Raw genomic sequence first — 21,273 nt, 5'->3', positions numbered from 1 at the left:
ATGACATTGTGTACAGTGTGTAAACGCTGTGGCTGCAGAACACCACCTCCAGGCCGGTGGAGCCTCTCCCTGCTGCCACTGTGCTATCTACACAACTTGGTGTTTGTGCTTCCTCTGTTTGTCGGGTTGTGTAATCCGAGCGAGTCTGCTCTTCGTCAGCGAGGTAACTCCCAGTCTGTCCGGTGACACACTGGCTCAGGTCTGCAGCTGTCGGCCTGGAGGGAAAACCCACAGCCTCTCCTGCTCAGGGAGGTGTGTGAACAGTTGTCCTCTGCTGGTTCCCAATTACCGCCCTGTACGTCTGAGTCACCTAATCAAAGTATGATTACAAAATAAAAGCCTGCAGATACAAGATAGAGTTGGTAGATGCTGTGGGAGGAACACTGATGCAGGCAGGAGGTCCTCAGGTCGGGTCGAGAGCCTTCCTCTCATCCGACACGCTCCATTTTTGCCAACACACGCTCGGTGACATCAGCTGTTGCATCAATGCACCTTATTGTTGACAGGTAGTTGGTTCCAGCCCCGTTTAGTCAGATGCAGGGAGAAGTTTCCACACAGCGAGTGTGTGTTCTCCACCACGCTAACCAGGACACTTTGTTTTTCCTGAGCGTGTACACTGCTTTGATTCATCTTTTTTTTTTTTAAAGCTACTATTTGCGAAATGCGGCAGAAAGATGTTGAAGGATGGAGGGTTTGTTGATGGTTTTGACCATCTGAACTCTCCACGGAGGGATTATCAGGACCACGGGACCTGGTAACAAACAAACCACAGACCCCTGCCCGTACACAAATAGTACACACAACACGCCATGTGCCCTGAGGCCACACGCAGCCACACGGCATATATCACTCTGAAATGATGTTGTTGTTTTATGTACAAGTTGAATTACGGTTCTTTTTAGATCTTGCATGTGAAGACAAGTCTGTACAACTTTAAGAGTTCACATAAATAAATACATTAAATACTATTTATAACAGAAAATAAAGTATTTTTAACAGAAAACAACTTTTGGCACATTTGTGTTTATGTACTGTTTTTCCTAGCTTGATTTTGACTTTATAACATTTCTATATAAACCACAATGATAGATGTAGATAAAGCACACACTCAGCATTTATTATTAAAAATTAGTTTTAATTCTATTGTCTTTTATAAATATGTTTATTCTCTTGTCCTCCTCATTCTGACCTGCCTGCTTCTGTAACAACTGCATTTCCCCCAGTGTGTGGATCAATAAAGTTTTATCTTATCTTATCTTGAATGAAGGTAAAACATCGTGCAAGCTGTGAAAACTTTTTATGGAGCACTGTCATTGATAAAGTCGCCAAAGTCCAATTCCTGTTCACTCGATGCTGCGTCATCCTGCTCTGTAGTTTGTTTTTAATCCTGGACACTTAAGAGGACGTATGCTGGAACTGGTCCATTTACTTTGGTTGGTACCTAATAAGCTGTTATCATTACTATTATTATTATAGCATCTGTCGCCTGAGGCAGTCATATGCGGCAGCGATTGTATTGTAATCATCAAAGTGTATGTTTCCCTCAGATCAGCCGTCTCAACAGTTTTTTCCAAATGTGTAAAAACTTAATTTAAACAAGCAGCTTAGTTCTATTCCAGGGCGTTGCTGATGAAAACAGGAGGTTAGTATTTATTTCCAACAACAACAACTTGATACCACACGAGGGAGGAGGCAGGAGGCAGGAGGCCGGAGCTGTTCCCAGTAAGAGGGGGATGGATCTGCATACACTCTGAGTCAACAGCTTCTTTCCCGTGAAAAGCCTGACACGCAAACACGGATTTCCAAAGTATGAGGTGCGTGTTATTTCTACAGTTCTTAAGAGGAGTGTGCGTGTGTCTGGTGAGGATTTGTTTTTTAAATTCACTCAGCCGTAGGGTCTATCACCTCAGGGTCCACGGCTGCCTCTCTCGATGCATTTCTTTGCTTTTCCACTTACTGAAGATAACGACCTAATGGAGGAACCAGCAGGTGAATAAACCTGTGAGGAACATAAATATGAAACAATAACATCTACAATCGGGTTTGGTTCATTTGTTAAACATGAATGCAGGGAAGGTTTTTAAGCTACTTGAGAATATTGAGTATGATACGAGGGCAGTGAGGTCAGCGGCACCGTAACATTTCCCCCAAAACATCTCCATGGCTGTCGAGACCATTAAACTCACCTAAAGAACCAGTTGGTTTCGGTTTAGTGATGCTGGTCAAATGCTAGTCAGATTTGGTTAATGTGTGGCGGAGCGGGGGGGGGGGGGGGGGGGGGGGGGGGGGATGTGATATTCACAGAAACCCTGGAAATTACAGCCCCCTGGCACACAGAGGGGAGTGAGAATGAGGATTTTTCGGAGAATGAGACGGTTTCACAAACAAGTTTTTTACTTTGCTCTGGACTGAAATAGAGTGTGACAATTGCCATTTGGACGGAGAGTTCCCAGTTTCTGATGAAGTTTCTCAGAAGCAGAGTGAGATGACAGATTAGGCCCCGATGTGCTGTTTGCACTCTCAGAAAGCAGCATCACTAATGCAGCGGCCATGACAGAAAGCCTCTCACTCCCCGCCACACCCTGCTGGCTGCAGCTCCTGAGAGGACCCTGCTCATTATTGAACTCGGCAACCCCGGAGGAGGGGGGGGGGGTGCCCCTTTATGATGTGAACATTACATATATTACCCTCTGCACAGCTGTTTGTTTTTGTGATCCTACACCTGGACATAATGCACGTTACAGATGATCAGCCATGTGCACGAAGAACTAACGTCCAGCAGCCGCCAGATGGTTGGAAAAACAAAAGCATCAGAAATAAGAAAATTTAGACTCTTACGAAACAGGCCCTTTACTGAATATTAGAGATGTTTCGGTACCATTTTCTCTTCTCAGTCCTGGTTCTGAAACCTGGACTTAGTGCACCAAATTTCACAAGTGCATCGGTATCAGTTCCCTTTGTGCATCAAGACCCATGAGTTATTCCCCAGGTTCTTCCCTAAACCACACTGCATCCTTCCAACATGTTCCATTGGTAATCATCTCAGTAGTTTTTGTTTAATCTTGCTAACAAACAAACCTTTTGGTGTATTTTCACAGCCGTATACTCCACATGTGGTTCTTTAAATGCTTTTAGGAGATTTCTAGTGTTGCAATTGTCAATAAAAATATTGCCAAATTGCTGGTATCTTAACTTTTTAGCTGGTTCTAGCTAAAGCCCACTTCTTCTCAGCAGCTCTAGCAGCAGTACTTGCCAGTGGCAGGACAGTGCGACTGCTGATTCGGAGCGATTTGTGTAAAAAGAAAATTGCATTTTTATCTTGGTGAAACTTACTTCAAAGACATTCAAGTACTTTCCAATGTGAGATTCCTGGATCTTCTGCCGTATCAGAAGCACTTATGTTGCTGCTATCGTTATCGGAACATCTCTGCTTGATATATAAGTTGTTGATTTTTTTTCTCATGGAGCAGAGAGATGCTATCAGCCCATCAGCAGCTATGGAAACCACATTTACGCAGCTATAGAGCTCCTGCGATCACGTAGCTATCTGTCTCTGATTTGAGGTCATAGCAGTACTTTAGTTTTGAATGACAACAGGTCACCGCAGAGTGACGCTCAGGCGATAAAGGGAGATTTAAACACATGAACATCACTGCATGAGAAGGAAGTGGTCGTGTCTTGTCTGATTGTTTTCTTATCATAGGTGGCAACAGTGGAAAATGAGCCCCTCTCACACACAACATATCAAAAAGACAACAACAAGAGTGTCTGTATCTGCTGCAGCCTTTTCAAAAGACCCTTCTATAAAAACAACTTAAGAGAAGAATCGATTGGCCTCTCAGACACTGTGTCCGTTTATTTGGCAGCGTCGCTCCGATTCCTCTCTCTCGAATAACAAAGATGGAAAAAAACATGATCTCCGATGATATCATGTGGTCCGAGCTCTGCTGCTGATTTTTTTTTGTGTGAAAACTGAGACGCAGGCTGCTCCAAATAACTCGAGAGAGCAAAGTGGGAGACAGATGGAGATGCTGGTGCATTGTTTGGTTCTTCTTATCTGCCTGAGAGATGCAGTATTATACTGTATATACTGCATATATTCTACTGTTTATTCTAAGCAAAACATGTTTTAGAAATATGTCCATTAATGTCTTCAAAGTACAATGGGACGTCTTCGAATTGCTTATTTTCTCTGAGAGAACTTAAAGGTATTTAAACTTAAAACGATATAAAACAAGGAAAAGCAGAACTTTTAAATAATGAAAATATGAGAATAATTATTGGATAATGTTTTATTGATAAATTTATTAACTGACAAATAATTTCAGGACTAACTAATAGTGGACGCTTGATCCTCTTCTGTAATTCTCTTTGAGGCCAAAATTAAACAATTAAGCAAAGTTGAAAGAACAAATAAAATTGATAATGTTTTTTATTAAAGGGCCTAATTAGTGTGGTCATTTTGAGATGTTATTATGAGTGGTTATCAGCTAATTGGATATTAAATCGGTGTGGGTTAACAATGTCAGAGAACTACCGATGTGGGAAACAGCAGAGACACACAGAAGCAGAGTGATGGAGCATCAAGCGGAGGTCACGGCTCCCTACCGTGGTTGTCGGCCGACTGGTTGAACCCGCACAGCTGGCAGATGGAGCGGACCCACTTGTTCATGTCCTCCTCCGTCTCCGCCACCAGGTAGAAGGTCCGGTCCGAGGTCTTGATGTCAAACACGAAGCTGTCCTGGAACTCCTTCCGCTTGAAGGTCAGGCCGCAGTCCACCTGCTCGCAGCAGTGCAGGTCGATGACCCGGATGGGCTTCTTGGAGTGGTCATTCTTGTAGTACTCCAGAACGTCGGGGTCACCGCTCATGCGGCCGCTGCGCAGGATGAACCAGCGTTTCTTCCACGCCTGGGGAGAAGCAGGAAGAATTGGAAAAGGTGAGAACGTGACAATAATACAGAAGAAACAAAAAAAAAAAAGCCAGTGCAGCCAAATGGAAATATGTCATTCAAACTGGATTTTGACAGAAGCTCATCGAGGCCACCGACTTGTGAAATAACCCAGTGATGCAGAATACTACACACGGTGCAGAACGCTGCAGCGACACACACGTCCACAGCTGGACTCGGGTTGTGGTGCAAACTGTTGGTTGTGTCTTGCTAACTTTGAGCAGGTTGACTGTGGCGCGCACGTGGTCGTGTGTGGTTGGCATGTGCACGTTCAGAGGCGGCGGGAATCAGGCAGCAGGTGTTTGTTCCCTGCCAACGTATTTCCTGTGTTGATGCCCGCCACCCCCCCCCCCCCCCAGACGCACAGCTCCTCTGCGACAGCTTTGTTTCACGAGACTTCAGCCTTCCTCCCGCCTCCACAGCTGATGAGTGACACCACGTCATCACATTACATCTGCATACGACTGTGTTGCTGCAGCTGGAGGGGACGTCAACAAACTCTACTCATCACAAAGTAGAAGTTCATGCTCCACCGACGCCAGCGGGGAGAGGACTCGAGAAGGGGAAGCGTCCACAGGCAACATGTGGTCACCAACAAACGCCATTGTGTTGCATTTCTGAACTGGGGGAAGCACAAAGGAAGAACAGTGGCCTTGATTACAACACATCCATACGTTTTCCCAGTGGCCGTCTTGAAGGGACTGTGTGTCCTCTGTGCCCGGAGACAAAAGAGGAAGATAGACCAGGAAGGGAAAGGGGGAGAAACGGGGGGGGGGGAGGTGGAGCAGGGGGGGGGGGGGGGGACTTTTTGGACATCTGCCAGTGATGCACTTCCGCCAGGCAATGTCTCTCACAAGCAGGCTGCTGACACACAGGATCCTGCGGGGGCCCCCCCACCCCCTCGCTCTCCATCAACACAGACCCTGCTGCAAGGCTAACCCCCCCCCCCGACACTCCCCCCCAAAAAACAGGTTTGCACCATACAGATGCACAAACGTCCACGATGTTCCCCTGGAAATATCTGCTACATGTTCTTATACGCTGTTAAATTAATGATGTTAGCAATTTTCAGCTTCAGCACTCTATGGTGTTGTGCATATTGGTTATCTGCCGCTCCACACTGGGACGCTGGGACTGGGAGGTTTGGGATGTCTCCAGTGGAAAAGGCCTCTTCAGTGGCTCTCTGACTCCACATTAATTTTTAATATGCATTCTGCTCGTTGATCAATGCTGTGGTGCGTCTGAGTCGAATAAATCAATCGAGCAGTTTAAGTAGCTGCAGGGCGGCACTTTGCCTTTTGGTTTCAGTGAGACAGGTTTTCAGTGCTTACGCTCACAACGTGGAAGATACACGAGCGGTTTTCTTGTATCTACATAAAAGACATATTATATATTTAGTATAAACATAAACGGGGCTTTTTCGATGTTTTTCCTGCCACCGAATGGTTTCTAGCCACGAGTGGGTGATGGAGGTTGTTGCTTAATAACAAGAGCTTCAGCCGATGTTGGGTTTAACAGAACAGCCATGCTTCTTTAGGAAAAAGTGGCTGTTACTTCTTGAGTCGGGGGGGGGGGGGCGTCCTTCAGATTTAGAAAATAAACCTAATAAAATATTAAACTTATCAACAATTGTTCTCTCACTGACGTCTGAAATAAAGAATATATAACCTTGAGGATATTGTTTCAAATAGTGATTTTTACTTTTTGTGATATAATCAAATATTTACCCTGTTCCATTAACTTGAAAAATATATTTTTAATATGCAACAAATATTTGATTAGCAGCTTTTATTATAATTAAGCAAATTGTGTCTTTCAGAGTGTTACCTGCCATATTTATGGAACTACATATTTATAAAGTCTTTAAAAAGTGCTGGTAAATCAAGTGGAAGTAACACAATGACTCATCACTATATTTTGAGGTTGTATCCATTGTTTCTGATGCAATAATGTTTATCATGTCATTATGCTGCAGGTTTTGTTTGCTTGTCCTCTGAGAAGTCAACGCAGCAGAATGGAGGCAGCAGCCCACTTCCTCTTTGTCCAGGAAGTGCCACTCTCGATCTTATCTTCTACACAAAGCTGAACTTCAGAGGTATTGGGGGTGGGGGGTGTGAGAGTTCTTCATTTTGTTTTCTGTCAGACTGATCCACTGATAAGAGGCACTATGGTCTTGATGGTGTTGATGGTAGATTCTTGCTGCTGTGAACATCCTGAGGCGGATTCATGCTTCGTGATTCGTTGCTTCAACTCAATTCAAACATTGCGTCGGGGAACGGCTCTGCGATTGGTCCACCTGGAGGCGTCACATTTCCAACAGCCGGACCAGGTCGTTCTTTTCTTTTTATCGATGGTGCAGCTTTAATGCAGAAACATGCATCGGTCATTAGATGAACAAGTGAGTGTGAAAGAAAAGGTTCAATCCCACCACTCCACAGAAACATTCACATTTCTCTTCTCTCCCAAGTGCCCATGGCCTCTGAGTTCAGCGAGACTACACGAGTCAGAAAGATTATAACTCTTACAAAACCCCATTTCAATATTATTGCCTTTTCTGGAAAGAGCGAGCGTCGGTTAATTGAGACCTGGAGCGGTGCCCAGTTTCACGAGGTCAGTGTGACCCATCTGGGTTATTCCTGGCATCCTTCAGCTGCAGCCAGCATGTTAACCCACGACACATCAGCACAGCTCCACAGCACAGAGGAAGACATCTCATTTTAAAAAAGGACCTTATCTGACTAAATATAGAATGAGTATTTCCACCGTAAAGTCAGTTGCTGCTGAATTCGAGAACAAATTAATTTATGTTTTTCCTCCGTCACACTTTCTGACGTAGGAAAACATCTCCACTGGCGACTGGGCTTCTCTTATCTCTTTCTCATGCACTGTTTTCAAATGTGCACAAAAAAAAAAAAGAAACTTCCCCAGTGAAGTAAATCATGGGGGAGGAGGACACAGCGAAACGAGCGAACCCACCCACCGCCATGTCCTACAGAGCATGTCTAAGCCCATCGATCATTGTCTAAGCACTGGGAAGCTGTAAAACTAGGCTGAACTCTCCCAGCTCTCCAACTGTCCCCTCCCCCCACTCATGGCTCTGGTATGAAACTACATCACTGATGTGTCCCCCCCCCCCCCCCCAAAACAAAAAAAAGAAAGCATAGACACACTGCCCTTGTTATCAAGTGGACTGGACAGTGCGCTGGAAACACAGAGAGATCGCTAATCACATCCCCAGCTAACGTGACATCAAAGACAGACACCGCAGAAGACACGGGACAGAGCAGAGGAGACAAAAGTCAAATAAAGGTCAAATCCAAGCAGACGTGTGTGAGAGCGAAAAGCAAAAACAAACGCAGAGTGAACGATTAGGAAAACTTGACTGTAAATAACATGTTATGAAGTGCAGCCATCCACATCTGTGAAAACCCGGCTGCTAGACCCTTCAGCTGTATTCAATCATCCAATATAAGCTTGATCATTGCTTGTTCTAACATTGTCTCATTTGTCCTGACCACACAACCACACACACACACACACACATACACACAATTGTCGGGCTACAAAGGAGAACACAAGTCCGGCATCTATTTGCGGCGGCCGGCAGTGAACACATTACAAAACAATCTTTTTGTGCGTCTAAAAATAGGATCAAAACTAGTTTGTCTGGTCGATTCCCTTTGTCTCTCCGCCTGTTGATAGGTGGACAAGCTCTGGCTCTATTCCTGGCAGTCGGCAAAACAATGATCCGGTGGCAAAACAAACAAAATTTCATACAAAAGCGCTCGGTTCACAGGAATCATAAAAGGGACACGGGGAGTCTGGTGTGTGTCGTCCACCGCAGCTCGTAAGACACAGCAGCCATTAACTGTATTTGCACTTATCACTGTTCTAACGCACTTTACAGGTGGTTGCTGCAGAAACAATTATCCAAGGTGTGTCTTTTACGGCCACAGAACAATTTGTGGTTTGGTGTGTGTCTTTGTGTTTGTGTGTGTGTGTGTGTGTGTAGTAATAGGCTGTGTCAACAGGCCTGCCGATAATCATCAGTCAACATGTTTTTGAATGTGCGTGAGCAAACATCCAAACTAAACACGTTTGTTATCCACGTAGAAAAAGGCTGGAGTAGTTTTGTTTACCTCTCGCTCCTGTTAGAGCGGCTGGAGGAGGAGGAGACAGCAGGTTGTTGTCTCCGACTCTCCAGCCTTACCTGCTGCTGCAGGACACACAACTCACAGCTGCACAAACACAGCGTCCTCGTGTGTTACCTGCTCCGGTAAAGGTCACGTGGTGCGGCGCGGCGATTCACCTCTCGTGACTTGAAACGCTCGGCCACGTTGGAACAAGGGCCTCGGGCTCGGTGTCGCCTGTTTGATCTGAGCGGCGGCACATGCTAGTGTTCTGTGATGAAACCCACTGGTGCTCGACCGGTGACGCTTAATCGGGATAAAAGGTGAATTGGAAAGGAACCAGTGTATTCTAAGGGCATTGGACTGGGCATGAAGAGACTTGAGAGAGGACGTGAGCTCCAAATAAACTGAAAATGGGCCTTGATCAGATAAGTTTTAGATATCAATCATTATTTCATTATAAATGATACAATAAAAGGCAGCATTTGCACAAAAAGGATTATTGTTTTCTTGAATTTCTCATGTAAAAGATGATATATTCAACTGTATTATGAATGACTGCAGAAGAGTAAAAAGCGTCTCTAAGTAAAGACTCCGATGAAGCATCCCTCCCACATCTCTTCTCTGTGGTTGTAGTTCTCAGGCTTCTCAGAGTCAGTGAGGAACAGAAGAGGAATATTTAGCCCATCAGTGTCTTCGCCTCTCGTCCCGTCTGCTGGAGGAAACAGGCTTGAATTTCATCTTCCCAGAAAACTCCTCCCGACAGCAGGAGCGGCAGAGGATCTGCTTTGCGATGCATGAATTCAAAAAAGGTGGGACCCGCCATAATGGCCACGATTGTACGAGCCGACTTGCCCGGACACTGATTCTGGTTAACGTGCTGGTGAGGGGGGACAAAGCCGGACGGACAATGATGACAGAGGCCTGATTATCTGGTTCTAATCAATAGCGGGTCACACGTCAGCCCGCATTACGGGAACAGACGGGGAGATTCAGCCGGAGATGGAATGCAGTCCGGTTACATGTGAGGAATAATTGGCTGGAAAGTTACAAAGCACAAAAGCACCTTTTAATTTCAGACGTTCAGAACTTGTCTTTCCATGAGAGCGTGTGAACCTGAGGGTTGTTACGTGTGGAGCATGAGGACATGGAGATGTGCAGGCTACTGTATATTGTTACCTCCATCTGTTTGTGTGTTTATTTGTTTGTTTGATTGTCAGCAGGATTACGCAAAGAAATCCTGAATGGATTTTCATGAAACTCAGTGGAAGCGTGGGACATGAGCCAAATAAAGAACTGGCTAAATCACTTTTCTTTAACTTTCCAAAATGGGGTGTGTTTATGATCAAAATGTTGACACAATTCATGCATTTTGATGAACATTTTTTTATTTAAGGGACTGATTTCTAAAAGTGTGTGAAATGAATTGAATCTAAGGGGACATGGCAGGTGTGAGCAGCAGTTTGTGCAGTTTTTATAGTTTTAATTTGCCTCAAAGTTCCAAGCAATTCAAATATTTGCAGCGCAGCACCTCATGTAAAGTACTTTTTGGAAAATAGAAGTACATTCTGTGGTAGACACGGCGGTTCGTGCAGCAGTGAGCTGAAACAAACCACACAAATGCACATGAGAGCGCACGGAGACGATTCTTGGAAGTCCAACAGTTTACACAACGCTCCACATGTCCGCTCTGAGTAAGACGATGAGCAGACAGCTGCCCCGGACAGAGTTTATAATGCACATCTCTGAAGCCCTTCCAACAACTTCAGGTCACAAACAAAACAGGAGAGCGGCCGTGCCAACAACGTGTGGCCATTTTGTGTCCTCAGCAAAACCCGGTTAGTCGTTTATCTGTCTGGAGCGCATGAAGAGATCCAGATGCTCCCCCGGGGTCGGGACGTGGCTCAGTCCCGTCCGTGTGCCCAGAGAAGTAAACACACGAAGAGATGTTGAACAGAGTGTCTGAGGCTACAGGCGTTATAGAGCATCGCGGCAATTTAAATCAAACCGCTCGTGTTTCCTCCCGGAGAGTCCAAACACTGACCTCGGAGGGCCGGGCGGCTGCAAGACAGAACGCATGCAGGTAAGACCAGAACAGGCCTGTGCATCCTGGTGTGTTAACAGAAGAAGGTGGGAGATTAGCCACAGAGCACCGAGACACACACAGGGTCCTCTCCAACCACCACGTTCACAAAGACGTCAGCTCTGAAACCCATTTGCAACCTGATGGGATTCAGCCTCAACGACTTTACAGCGAATATGATTCCGTGCACAAAGCCACAACGTGAGCGTGATGGAGCGGCTCCATCCGACAGGTGCTGATGAAAAGCTGCATGTGGAGCCTCCGGTTCCTCGGCTCGCTCTCTTCACGGGGGCAACGCTCGGCAGAATCCGCCGCATATCCTGCAAAACACAGGCCCCCTCGAAAGCTCCCAGTGAATAGAAGCAGCCTCAATTTGCAATCGAACGCTTCCATCACGAGGCACGTGAGTAATCTCTTGCCACGTCCCCGGTATCAGCAGAGGGCTGAGCGTCTTTAGAGTGAGCCCGCCCTGACACTGGGACTAATGGGGAGCATTATATTCAATCAGAAGTCTTTGTGTCACTTCCCCTGCCGCTGCCATCTGCTGCTGCTCGTACACATCTGGGGAGCGGAGCGTGCAGCTCCTCCTGGTCTCTCCGATTCCGCCCCAAGGTGGATTCAGATGCACAAGGGCAGATAAAACAAGGGGCGGGGGGGGGGGGGGCATTCACATTCAAGGGATGAAGCTGACCTGAGCCCCGTAATTTGTTGCACCTTCACTCCAGCTCTACTGTCACAGCGGCTATGGAAGAGTGGAGGTATCTCTCCTCACTCAGCTGTGTGCACCATCACAGTCTGATGCTGCATCTGGAATCTCATCTACAGCTAATGCATTTAAAACACATCATGCTACAGCAGGTTTTGTCCGGTATAAATGCTAGGATTTATGAAGTTTAACTAACTAACATTTCATATTTTAAACCTTAAAGCGGGAATAATGTGACGTTTATTGAGATAGTATCGATATTGACTGATATGATTCTGTTTTACCTTAATATAGTCTTGGTTTATCGTTTCTTTATTGTTTATTATTGTCCAACGCATCGTTTAGCGCCAGGAGACTAAGAACTCATCTGTTCCTCGATGATGACACGTTCACAAAACATAAAATTCCCATGACGGAAAATCCATTCAAGGTCTTAAACTGGCCTGAAAGTAAATCTCCACCTTTGCCTCAAAGAGACTTTGCAAATCTCTGAATATGCAAATCGACTGGCCGTCTATTTCCATAACTGTTTCAGTCGTGAAATAGAATCAGTTCAATTCAAGTTCTCCTTTACCAACCCTGTGGTGCAAATGGAATTCCTCTGGTAAAACCAGAATTCCCAGTTGCATCATAAGGATTATTGGAGAAATTCAGAAAATCTGATTCTAAGATCCAGATTACCAAATGTCTGTTATTGTGCCTCCACCGCTGCATCTGAAGAGTCACGTGGAGACTTCAGACACTTCAGTCACAGGCACCAGTGTCTCTGCTGATCTGGGTTCACATCGTCTCACTGTGTTCCGTCTGTATTTATACATTACTCAGAGTTTTTTCTTATCTGAGTTTCAGTTGTAGGAAAATTTCAGTTCCATCATCTGATGAGAAATGACTCATCTCCTGTCTGGATCTTCAGAAGAAGACAAATACCCAAACAAAGCAGTGTTGATACGAAGTACAGGTAAAGGTTTTTAACACTTTGCTTAACATTGCAATATTTTTTTTAATATATTTTCTTTCATTTCTGGGAGAAGAAATCGATATATATTTCTCTAAAACATCAGATGTATTTATTTGTACAACACGGTGCAGATTATCTACTTCCTGTTTCCTTCTGTGTTTCTATTATAAGCACTGGGGAGATGTGTAGGATTGTTTGTGGTGTTTCTGAGATGTGATTCCCTTTCATCAGCTTCATGCCCACTTGTGAGGTGGTTTGAAGATATGATGAATAAAAAAAAAAATGTTTCCACTGTCTCTCCGCCCCCAATTTATGAATTACTGCAATAACCTGTGCGTGACTGTCACTAGTTTTTAACAACTTGTATCTGACTCAACGCTTCACATTTCCAACTCTGACAAACTATCAGTAAGTAGTGTCGGTGTTTTACAAGAAGTGGAAACAGGCTAATATCAGCTTATTAACAGTTATCAGAGTTACAGTGAAAGTCAACTTCCACGAAAATGTACAACACGACACAGAAATGTATTTTTATGTTCGTGCAAGTCAAAGAAAAACCAAACAGGTTCCAGGAAGGAAGGGTGAGGGGGAGGAAATGATTAATTATTACTTCCTAATTCAATTTAAATATTCACTGCAAATCTGCTTGTACTGTCTGTTTACTTGCATGAATATCAATGTTACATCCTATGTGTAATACCTCTGGATTTCACTCTGGTTCTACTCTTCTAAATCCTCACATTCATGTTTACAATATTAGATTCAATTTTTTTATCGTTGTTAGATTTGTTCTTCCCGACCAACACTTTTCAATATGACAAATTAAACTCGAGTGAAGCTACTCCCTCTGAGGACATGTATAAAAATCATGAGCTACAAATAAACTGTAGAGAGGTAATAAAAAAATTCTTCCTGTCGTGTTACGGTTAATCCAACCTACATTTATGACTGGTGATGTCATCTGCAGTGTTTCAATCACTTGATTAAAGTATGTTTATCTGAACTTTAATTAGAAAACAATAAACAAAAGTGGAAAATTCAAATCCTTAAATGATGAGAGAGAGAGAGAGAGAGAGAGAGAGAGAGAGGGCTGATCGTGGTCCACCAGCAGTGCTCAGGTGTTTTCAGCGTAACGAAGGGTGTCGGTCAAAAGCAGCGACTGAGCTCAGTCAAACATCCCTGGGCAAATAAATGCCATAAAGGAAAAGGTGCTAGTCGTCGGTGAACCTTCCCGGTTTCCAAACACAGGATCAAAAGCAAGTACATCCCTTAAATCCTCAGATGTCAAAACTGGCATTTAAGTTTTTTTTTAGCCTTTACTTGTTGCATGTCTTTATAATTGCTGCCAAGCAGGAAGCCGAAAGGCTTTTCCACTGAAACACGTCACCATGACAGAGTCCACTTGCGTCAGAGGGGCGACCTGGCGACAGTCATATGACAAGTTGGATGATTCCTGTACGTGATTCCATGTTTGGATATAATCTGCACTTCAGAAAGTACATGTCCTTCATGGACAAAGCAGAAAACACTCCAAGACAATACTGCATCTGTGATCCGTGGCCATTTTATTATAGACAAACCAACAACAATCCACAGCCTGTAGATTCTCTTTGTTTATCTCTGAGCACAATATCGTTTTTCCTTAACTGACATCTACTTGGATCTGCAGAAAAATAAAATTTTACGTAGTATAATTTCGATTTATTTATGTATTTTATAATCATATAAATCAGATAAATATATTTGAAGTAGTATGAGCTGCTATGAGCCTTTTAAAACCAGACGACCTTTATTCTACGGAATAATCAATGTAGAAAAGATAAATATTTATGTTTGTATTTTTTAGGTAAAAAGATTCATGTTTATTGTCTTAATTCAATTTCTATATATTTGGTTGTAATTGTGTTTTCTTATTATTTATAGATATATACAATAAAGTTTAAATACCAAGCCCCAATATATAAACCGATATAGCTGTATTGGAAATGTTTGATTCTAATATCTATATCGGCCCCCGGATCTGTTTCAGTATGTGTTCAGCAACTTGGTCAATATTGTTGATTGTGATAAAACACAGTTGTAGATATGATAACAAACAATTCTTCAAACATGGATGTTTCAACAAAGACGCTACAGACTGAGACACAGCAGCTAAACTCACATGTTCTTCCTGATGGAACATTTTCAAGATGGAAACCGATGATAAGTTTAACCTTTTTCAGAATCTGACCAAATATGAAGAATACTCATTCTTCAGTTCTGTTGTCATTAGTCAGAAAACCACAGTGTGACGTCACAGTGACGTTGACTTTGACCTTTTAGACTAAAACACGTCATCACTTCATTTGATCCTATTGTATGAAACGTCATAATTAGTGTATTGATTGTGTTGTTGAGTCAGAGTGACCTTGACCTTTGACCACAGATAGGTTTTCACTCTTCACTCCTTTAACACTGGTTGTCGTTGCCTGTTGTGATGAAACTCCCTCACGGTGTTCTTGATGTGTTCATGTTCTCCGGAATGGGACGGACGTCAGGTCCTTAACGTTTGACCAACAACATATGATATTCCATCAAGGTGTTCTGGAGACATGGAGAACGGGAGGGACGGCACACAGACGCCCAGACAGACAACCCGAAAAACATGGTGCCTCCGGCAGCGGCTGTCCCTGCCCGGCGCGGAGGCATAAACCAAAAAGAGAAATCAATGGGATCTAATTTCCTTGTGAACAACACTATTTTAAGCTCAGCTGATAGAGTCTTGATAGATGGAAATACATTTATGTACTCACAGACCAATTTAATTCCCTTCCCTGTCAGGGGAGCTCAGCCACCACACTTCCTGTAGGTACCATCCAGAGGAAGTCTGGCATCTGCTATTGGTGCAATAATTAAGTTGTGGACAGAAAACACACACCGGCAAAGGCAGAGTTCATGGCAAAGGACAGGATATTGTGACAAAGGTTCAGACGAGGCCACCAAGGGACGTTCCCAGTGAACGTGAGAGGACCGACGAGAGACTCATTGTGTGACAAACAACTGTGACTTCTACGCGTTAGTGTGTTATCAACGTCCAAAAGACTGTTGATGCTCCTCTGACAAGAAAACTGAGAAGTTGGTCTCTTCAGAATTTGAATTTGTAGAAATGAAGCTTTGAGGTAGAAGCAGCATATCTTTGAAATACATTGTTTTGTGAGACATTTACAGTAAAGAAGAAGAATCCATTAAATCAGAGTGAAGCTAAGAGTTAATCAACAGTGACGATCCACGCAGGCTGCAGCCTCCAGTCGATCACAAGATTCCCTTTGAGTGGTCACGTCTAACGATAGTAAACTAATCTGACGATGATGCTGCCGTCACATAAACCCCCCCCCCCCCCCCCCCCCCCGTTCTGTAGCTACTGGGGAAAAGGCCGCTTGCTACGAGGCTCCACAGATAAAGTGGAACAAGGAAAATGAGTGTCTGAGCGCCGGGTGTCTGTCAAAGCAGGAACTGGGAGGCGTTCTCAGTTGACCTCTGAGGGCAAGGACTTCCCAAAGCCCCTCTGCAAAACAACACAGGACCCGGCAGCTGACAGTGGGACACAGGCGGCTGCTGCTATGCCTGCTTGAAAAACTCCTCTCCTCCACTCGGAGTGGGCGAGATGGCGGAGCAGCTATCACCTTGCCGATGCGATCTGTCTGGAATGTGGCAAAGCTCTACTGTATGTGAACAGACACGTTTGTGATGCCAGATACCACGGCGGACGAGTGGGAGGGTTAAAAAGCCGACAGTAGCCTGATCCCGATCTGAAGTAGAGCCATTAAATTGTTTACAGTGTGACACGGTCGCATGTATGATTCATAACGTGCGTTCATACGTGCATGACTCACGTAGAAGACTTATAATTAAGCATTAATCAACATTGGAAGCCACACAGAGGTGTAACTGGTACAGTGTCCTCACTCAGGTTCATTATAGGTTAAAACTTAACTTCAAATTATAGTTCCTCAGTGTGTTATTGTATTCTACTGGGACAAATTTAATATGGCATAATCCTAGTGATATTTTCACTAGTGTGTTTCATCTTAATGTATGTATTGTTGTTTTCTTTACCCTGGAATGAGTGTTTTATATTTAAATACTTTATATTTATATCTGTAGCAGGTCCTCTCTACGGAGGCCGCCATGTTTTTTTTACAGTAGCTCAAACTGGACAAACTAAAGCCTTTTGAGTTTTTATGATAAACTGAAGGCTGCCACAGTTTCTCTGTCATGTTTGGAAGGGGAGGGTGAGGTGAGGGGTATTCAGCTGCAACATGCAACTTCACCAATAGATGTCACTAAATTCTACACACTGAACCTTTAAAACACTTTGCACCAAATTTAGCAAGTTTCTTATTTCCATGTGTCGTCTCCTGCTCTGGAACAGGTGAACAGAAACAACTCAGATGGCTCACAGCTCCGCCAAGGACCCAACAACCCCCTGACACCACATTTAAATCTGTGTTTTCTATTTGGATCTGGACCAAAGTGCAAACACTCATAGATATCAGTCCTCTCAACATGCCTGATTTGTCTTTCAACAAGATCCACAAATTATTCTCAGGGAAATCAACAAAAACGTTTCAGGGAGCCCTTTGCTCCCTGAATCCCGACCCCCGTGCATCCTTCCACCAAGATTCACATACAGACAGAAACACAACATCCTTGTCGCTGGGTAATAAAACCCATTAAAACTTCTCATCTCCACATTAAATGGACTAACAACCTTCACGATGCGTGATAAAAAGAATATAGGCCGACTGATCCGGCTCTGGTTGATGCAGCAGACAGGAGGAGGCATGTGTTCTGACCCCTGACGGATGACGAGTGATGAGTAAAACAACTTTAACAGATCTGCGCAAGAGGCTCTGGGTGAGTGCTGGATTACTCAGTTGTTTTCATGTTCCCTCTGCTTATTCTGGACATTGTTCAAAAATAACAGCAGCCACGCTATAGACCCCTCCCACCTGCTCTTACAACACATGCCCACCTCTGGAGCCGCGACCGGCCCCCGCCAGGAGAAGAACCAAACTCCTGCCGAGTGATTCACTTTAGCTGCTCGGACACAAACGCTGCAAGACTGTTTTCCTCTGGGAGCTGCAGAGAGACTACACACATAGTGGTGCTATCACATGTTCAGTGGGTTGGCTGAGTGGGTGGGTGGGAGGAAGGGGAGGGGAGGGGAGGGAGGCTGGGAAGGGGAGAACGGTGGGGGGGGGGGCACAGAAAGTTTATGTTCATCTTGTGTTTGAGCTGCTGCAAGCAAAAAAAGTGAGTCACCCCAGTTAATCGCGTTTGTAAACAGAGAACATTTAACCGGGACGAGTCTGTTACTATAGAGCGTGGACATGTCGTCTCCTGTCGTCACCAGCTGCCGCGTCCCGGCTTCAACTGTCACAAGTGTTTGTCTTCCCTGACTTTGCATATGATTTGCATGGCAGGGCTGCGCTGGTAGTACCAGTTTTCACTCTCTCTCCTAACCCCGGCTTCTACTACAACGCTCAACCCGAGCAGCAACGTGCCACAAGTTCAGACAACCCTCCGTGGAAGGAGTATAACGATACCACTACTGATTAACTGGGAACTATACTCAGGGAAAGACTTCATGTTAGGAGGCGGTGGAATATTGACAGAGAATGTTTTGTTAAGGATTACAAAAAACAGCTTTTCACTGTGTTGCATATAGTAATCTCCTGGAACAGCCAGGGACTGTTGTGTTGCAGCTCCACACCAATGTGCACCTTCCACCTCGTCCGCTCATTCCAACGTTATGACCGATCAAAACTCGCAGACGTGTTTATTGAGGAGCACGGTACACCTTCGGGCTGGAATGTCAACGGGTATGTGAGAGTAGTATCTGAAAATATCCGTCTGCATCAGGACGTCAACTATGTCAGATGACAGCGAATCTGCCGAGTAAATGGCCCCGATTGTCCGCGGCCTGACTTTAAGTGGAAGGAATTTCAGATGGGCCGATTATCGCATTCACAAGTCGGCCTGTTCTGGACACTCCATCTCATGACACTGTGTTTGTGTGTGTGTGTGTGTGTGTGTGTGTGTGGTTGTTTATAGGTTATGCTCAGGGTGAGATGCAGGTTGAGAAGAGCTGGGATGCTGCTCCCTGCTCTCTTGCCTGAGGAAGGCCATTATGTTATAGCTCCATTATGCCCGGTCAGATGCTCTCTCTCTCTCTCTCTCTCTCTCTCTCCTGTTGTTTATACAGTAGTGCTATGAACAAAAGCAAGTTTTTCCCCCTGCACCGCTGCAGCTGCTGTTCCATACTGACCACGGTGGTCTCTCTATGTAAACATTAACCAGCTTTAAGTGGAAGACAATGAGGAAATGACAGGACAAAAGCAGGGGGGGGGGGGGGGGGGGGAGGTGTGCGTGTGTGTGTGTGTGTGTGTGTGTGTGTGTTGAAGACATTCAAGGATGGATTTCCAGATGGAACACACAAGAGGTGACATCATGGCAAAGTCAGCTAGTAGGAACATGGAGAGCCCTGGTAATGCAACACCACGCATAAACAGTGGACAGCTGTATTTACAGGAGATTGTCTCATGGTTGTATCTGCCTCCATAAATCCTATTATCTGATTTGCAGGCTGCCCGGCACCCGGGGAGAGGAGCAGCTTTGGCTTAAGCGTGTGTGGAGCTTTATCCAAGGCACTCAAGTGCTGCTGCGGTTCCCACTGTTGTTGGGACATTGGCAAACTGGTCCCACTGAGCAATGCTTTGATTACAGACGTTACCTCATGTCCATCGGATAAAGCAAAAAAATGGCAGTTTGTGTGTGTCTGAGAGCAAAATGATGGGCAGCTGCTGGGTATTACACAGGCTTACCACCAGGAGGAGGAGGACCTGGGGAACACAGGACCCCCCCCCCCCCCCCCCCCCCCCCTTAGAAGTGGGTGAAATGTGGCAAACTGCATTTTTTTTTAATTTAACAAACAATCTCTAATATCAGGATCCAGGCTGCTGTTGGTTGATGGAGCACAATGTGAAGTTTCCTCCTCTGAAAGAGAGAGCGGAGGTCCAGATGTGAGTGGGATGCACCTGCCACATCTGGACTTCGAACATCATGACACCCTCAGACGAACCGGGTCACACCTCCAGCCCCTCTCGCACACACACACACAAACACACACACACTCGTAACAAACAAACAAAGCGAAAGTGCGTTTTCACTCACATATCTCCGCAGCTTCTTCTCCGGCGGCGACTTCCTCAGCCAGCCCTGGAAGATGATCTCCCCGCCGCTCATGTTTTCTCACAATCTGCCGTTTCCTCGTGCGCTGCAACCGCCGTGCGTCGCTCAGTACATGTCGGGCTCCTCCCGGAGGTTCGAGCCCGTTCAAAGTGCTGCTGCTGTCGGCGTCCAGCTCCCTCTGGTGCAGTCCGCTCCCCCCATTTGATGTCACACTCACAAGAGGATAAAAAAAAAAGAGAAAGGAAACAATCGCGTGGTGCTGGCTGGGAGACGCAGAGACCGGGGGGACGCTCCTGGTGGTACCGCGCGTAAAGAACCCCCCGCCAGGAGGACGCTTGGATGAATTACGCACGGCCAGCTGACGAGGAGCCGCGGGCCAACTCAACTGATGCGGGGTGAGGAAGTATCACAGGGTGTCTGCAGTTTGTTTTCCCAACTCACACCACGCCCACGGTGCAAAGAAAGAGGGATGGGCCGCGCTTGGATGAACAGGATGGAGAAGTGCGCGTCACAAAGTAGCTCCGAGAGTTTGACTAACGGGGCTGGTGGGGAAGGGGGGGGGGGGGATTCGACACAGAACTGCTGTTGACGTGATTCTGTTTTTTTTTCCAAACCCTGACACCGATCTGATTTCAAATGACTTAATCCAAACACGTGCTGTGGGCTCGTGCCAAATCCTACAATCAATTACATCAACCATAATTAACAGAGGGTATTTATACATTTTTTTCCCCCTCCTCCTCCTGTTGTTTGTAAATTAGTATTAAATCAATAGTCAACAGCTGGACTGGGTAAAGGGGTCATGTGTTTGCAACTGTAGGCTCAAGGAGGGGAAAGCACCACCTGGTGGAAAGGACCTGATAGTTACTCTGAAAACCAACATTCTCCTTAAATTATAAAGTATGGAAGTTGTAAAGGTAAAAGAGTTTAGGGTTTTGTGATAGAACGATAACAACATGACTTTCATCAAAAGCAATATGATAAAATGTAAATGTAAATGAATCAATAGCTTTCTTATGCAATGTACGAGCATGATGTTGAGGCGTAATAATCAAGTTTAATGTTATTCCTCAAATTTGTAAAATGTTTTTCTATTTTCTGCTCATGAGTTTAAAACCAGAACCTTCACGAAGGAGCAAAAATCAGTTTTTAAACAAAGATTTGACTTTCATCATAATAATGAATAGATCGACTGATCTGCACATTTTCATCT

The 21,273-nt window shown here is 44.9% G+C and overlaps 1 protein-coding gene across 2 annotated transcripts in view; it reads right to left on the bottom strand.

Annotated features, from left to right (window-relative positions):
- Positions 1–20,455, bottom strand: part of gab2 (GRB2-associated binding protein 2) — a 34,143-nt gene extending 13,688 nt beyond the window's left edge. For both annotated transcript variants that reach the window (XM_062386266.1, XM_062386267.1), the window contains exons 1-2: positions 20,043–20,455; positions 4,609–4,909 (exon numbers count right to left, since the gene is read on the bottom strand). In XM_062386266.1, coding sequence (XP_062242250.1) covers positions 4,609–4,909; positions 20,043–20,114 — 373 coding nt within the window. In that variant the 5' untranslated portion in view covers positions 20,115–20,455. The remainder of the gene's footprint in view (positions 1–4,608; positions 4,910–20,042) is intronic.
- Positions 20,456–21,273: the final 818 nt, after the last annotated feature.

Source organism: Platichthys flesus, chromosome 4, assembly GCF_949316205.1.
Source record: "Platichthys flesus chromosome 4, fPlaFle2.1, whole genome shotgun sequence".
In the NCBI taxonomy this organism is placed as follows: domain Eukaryota; kingdom Metazoa; phylum Chordata; class Actinopteri; order Pleuronectiformes; family Pleuronectidae; genus Platichthys; species Platichthys flesus.
The sequence above is the reverse complement of the archived record's forward strand: the minus strand, read 5'-3'. Positions and strand labels throughout refer to the sequence as shown.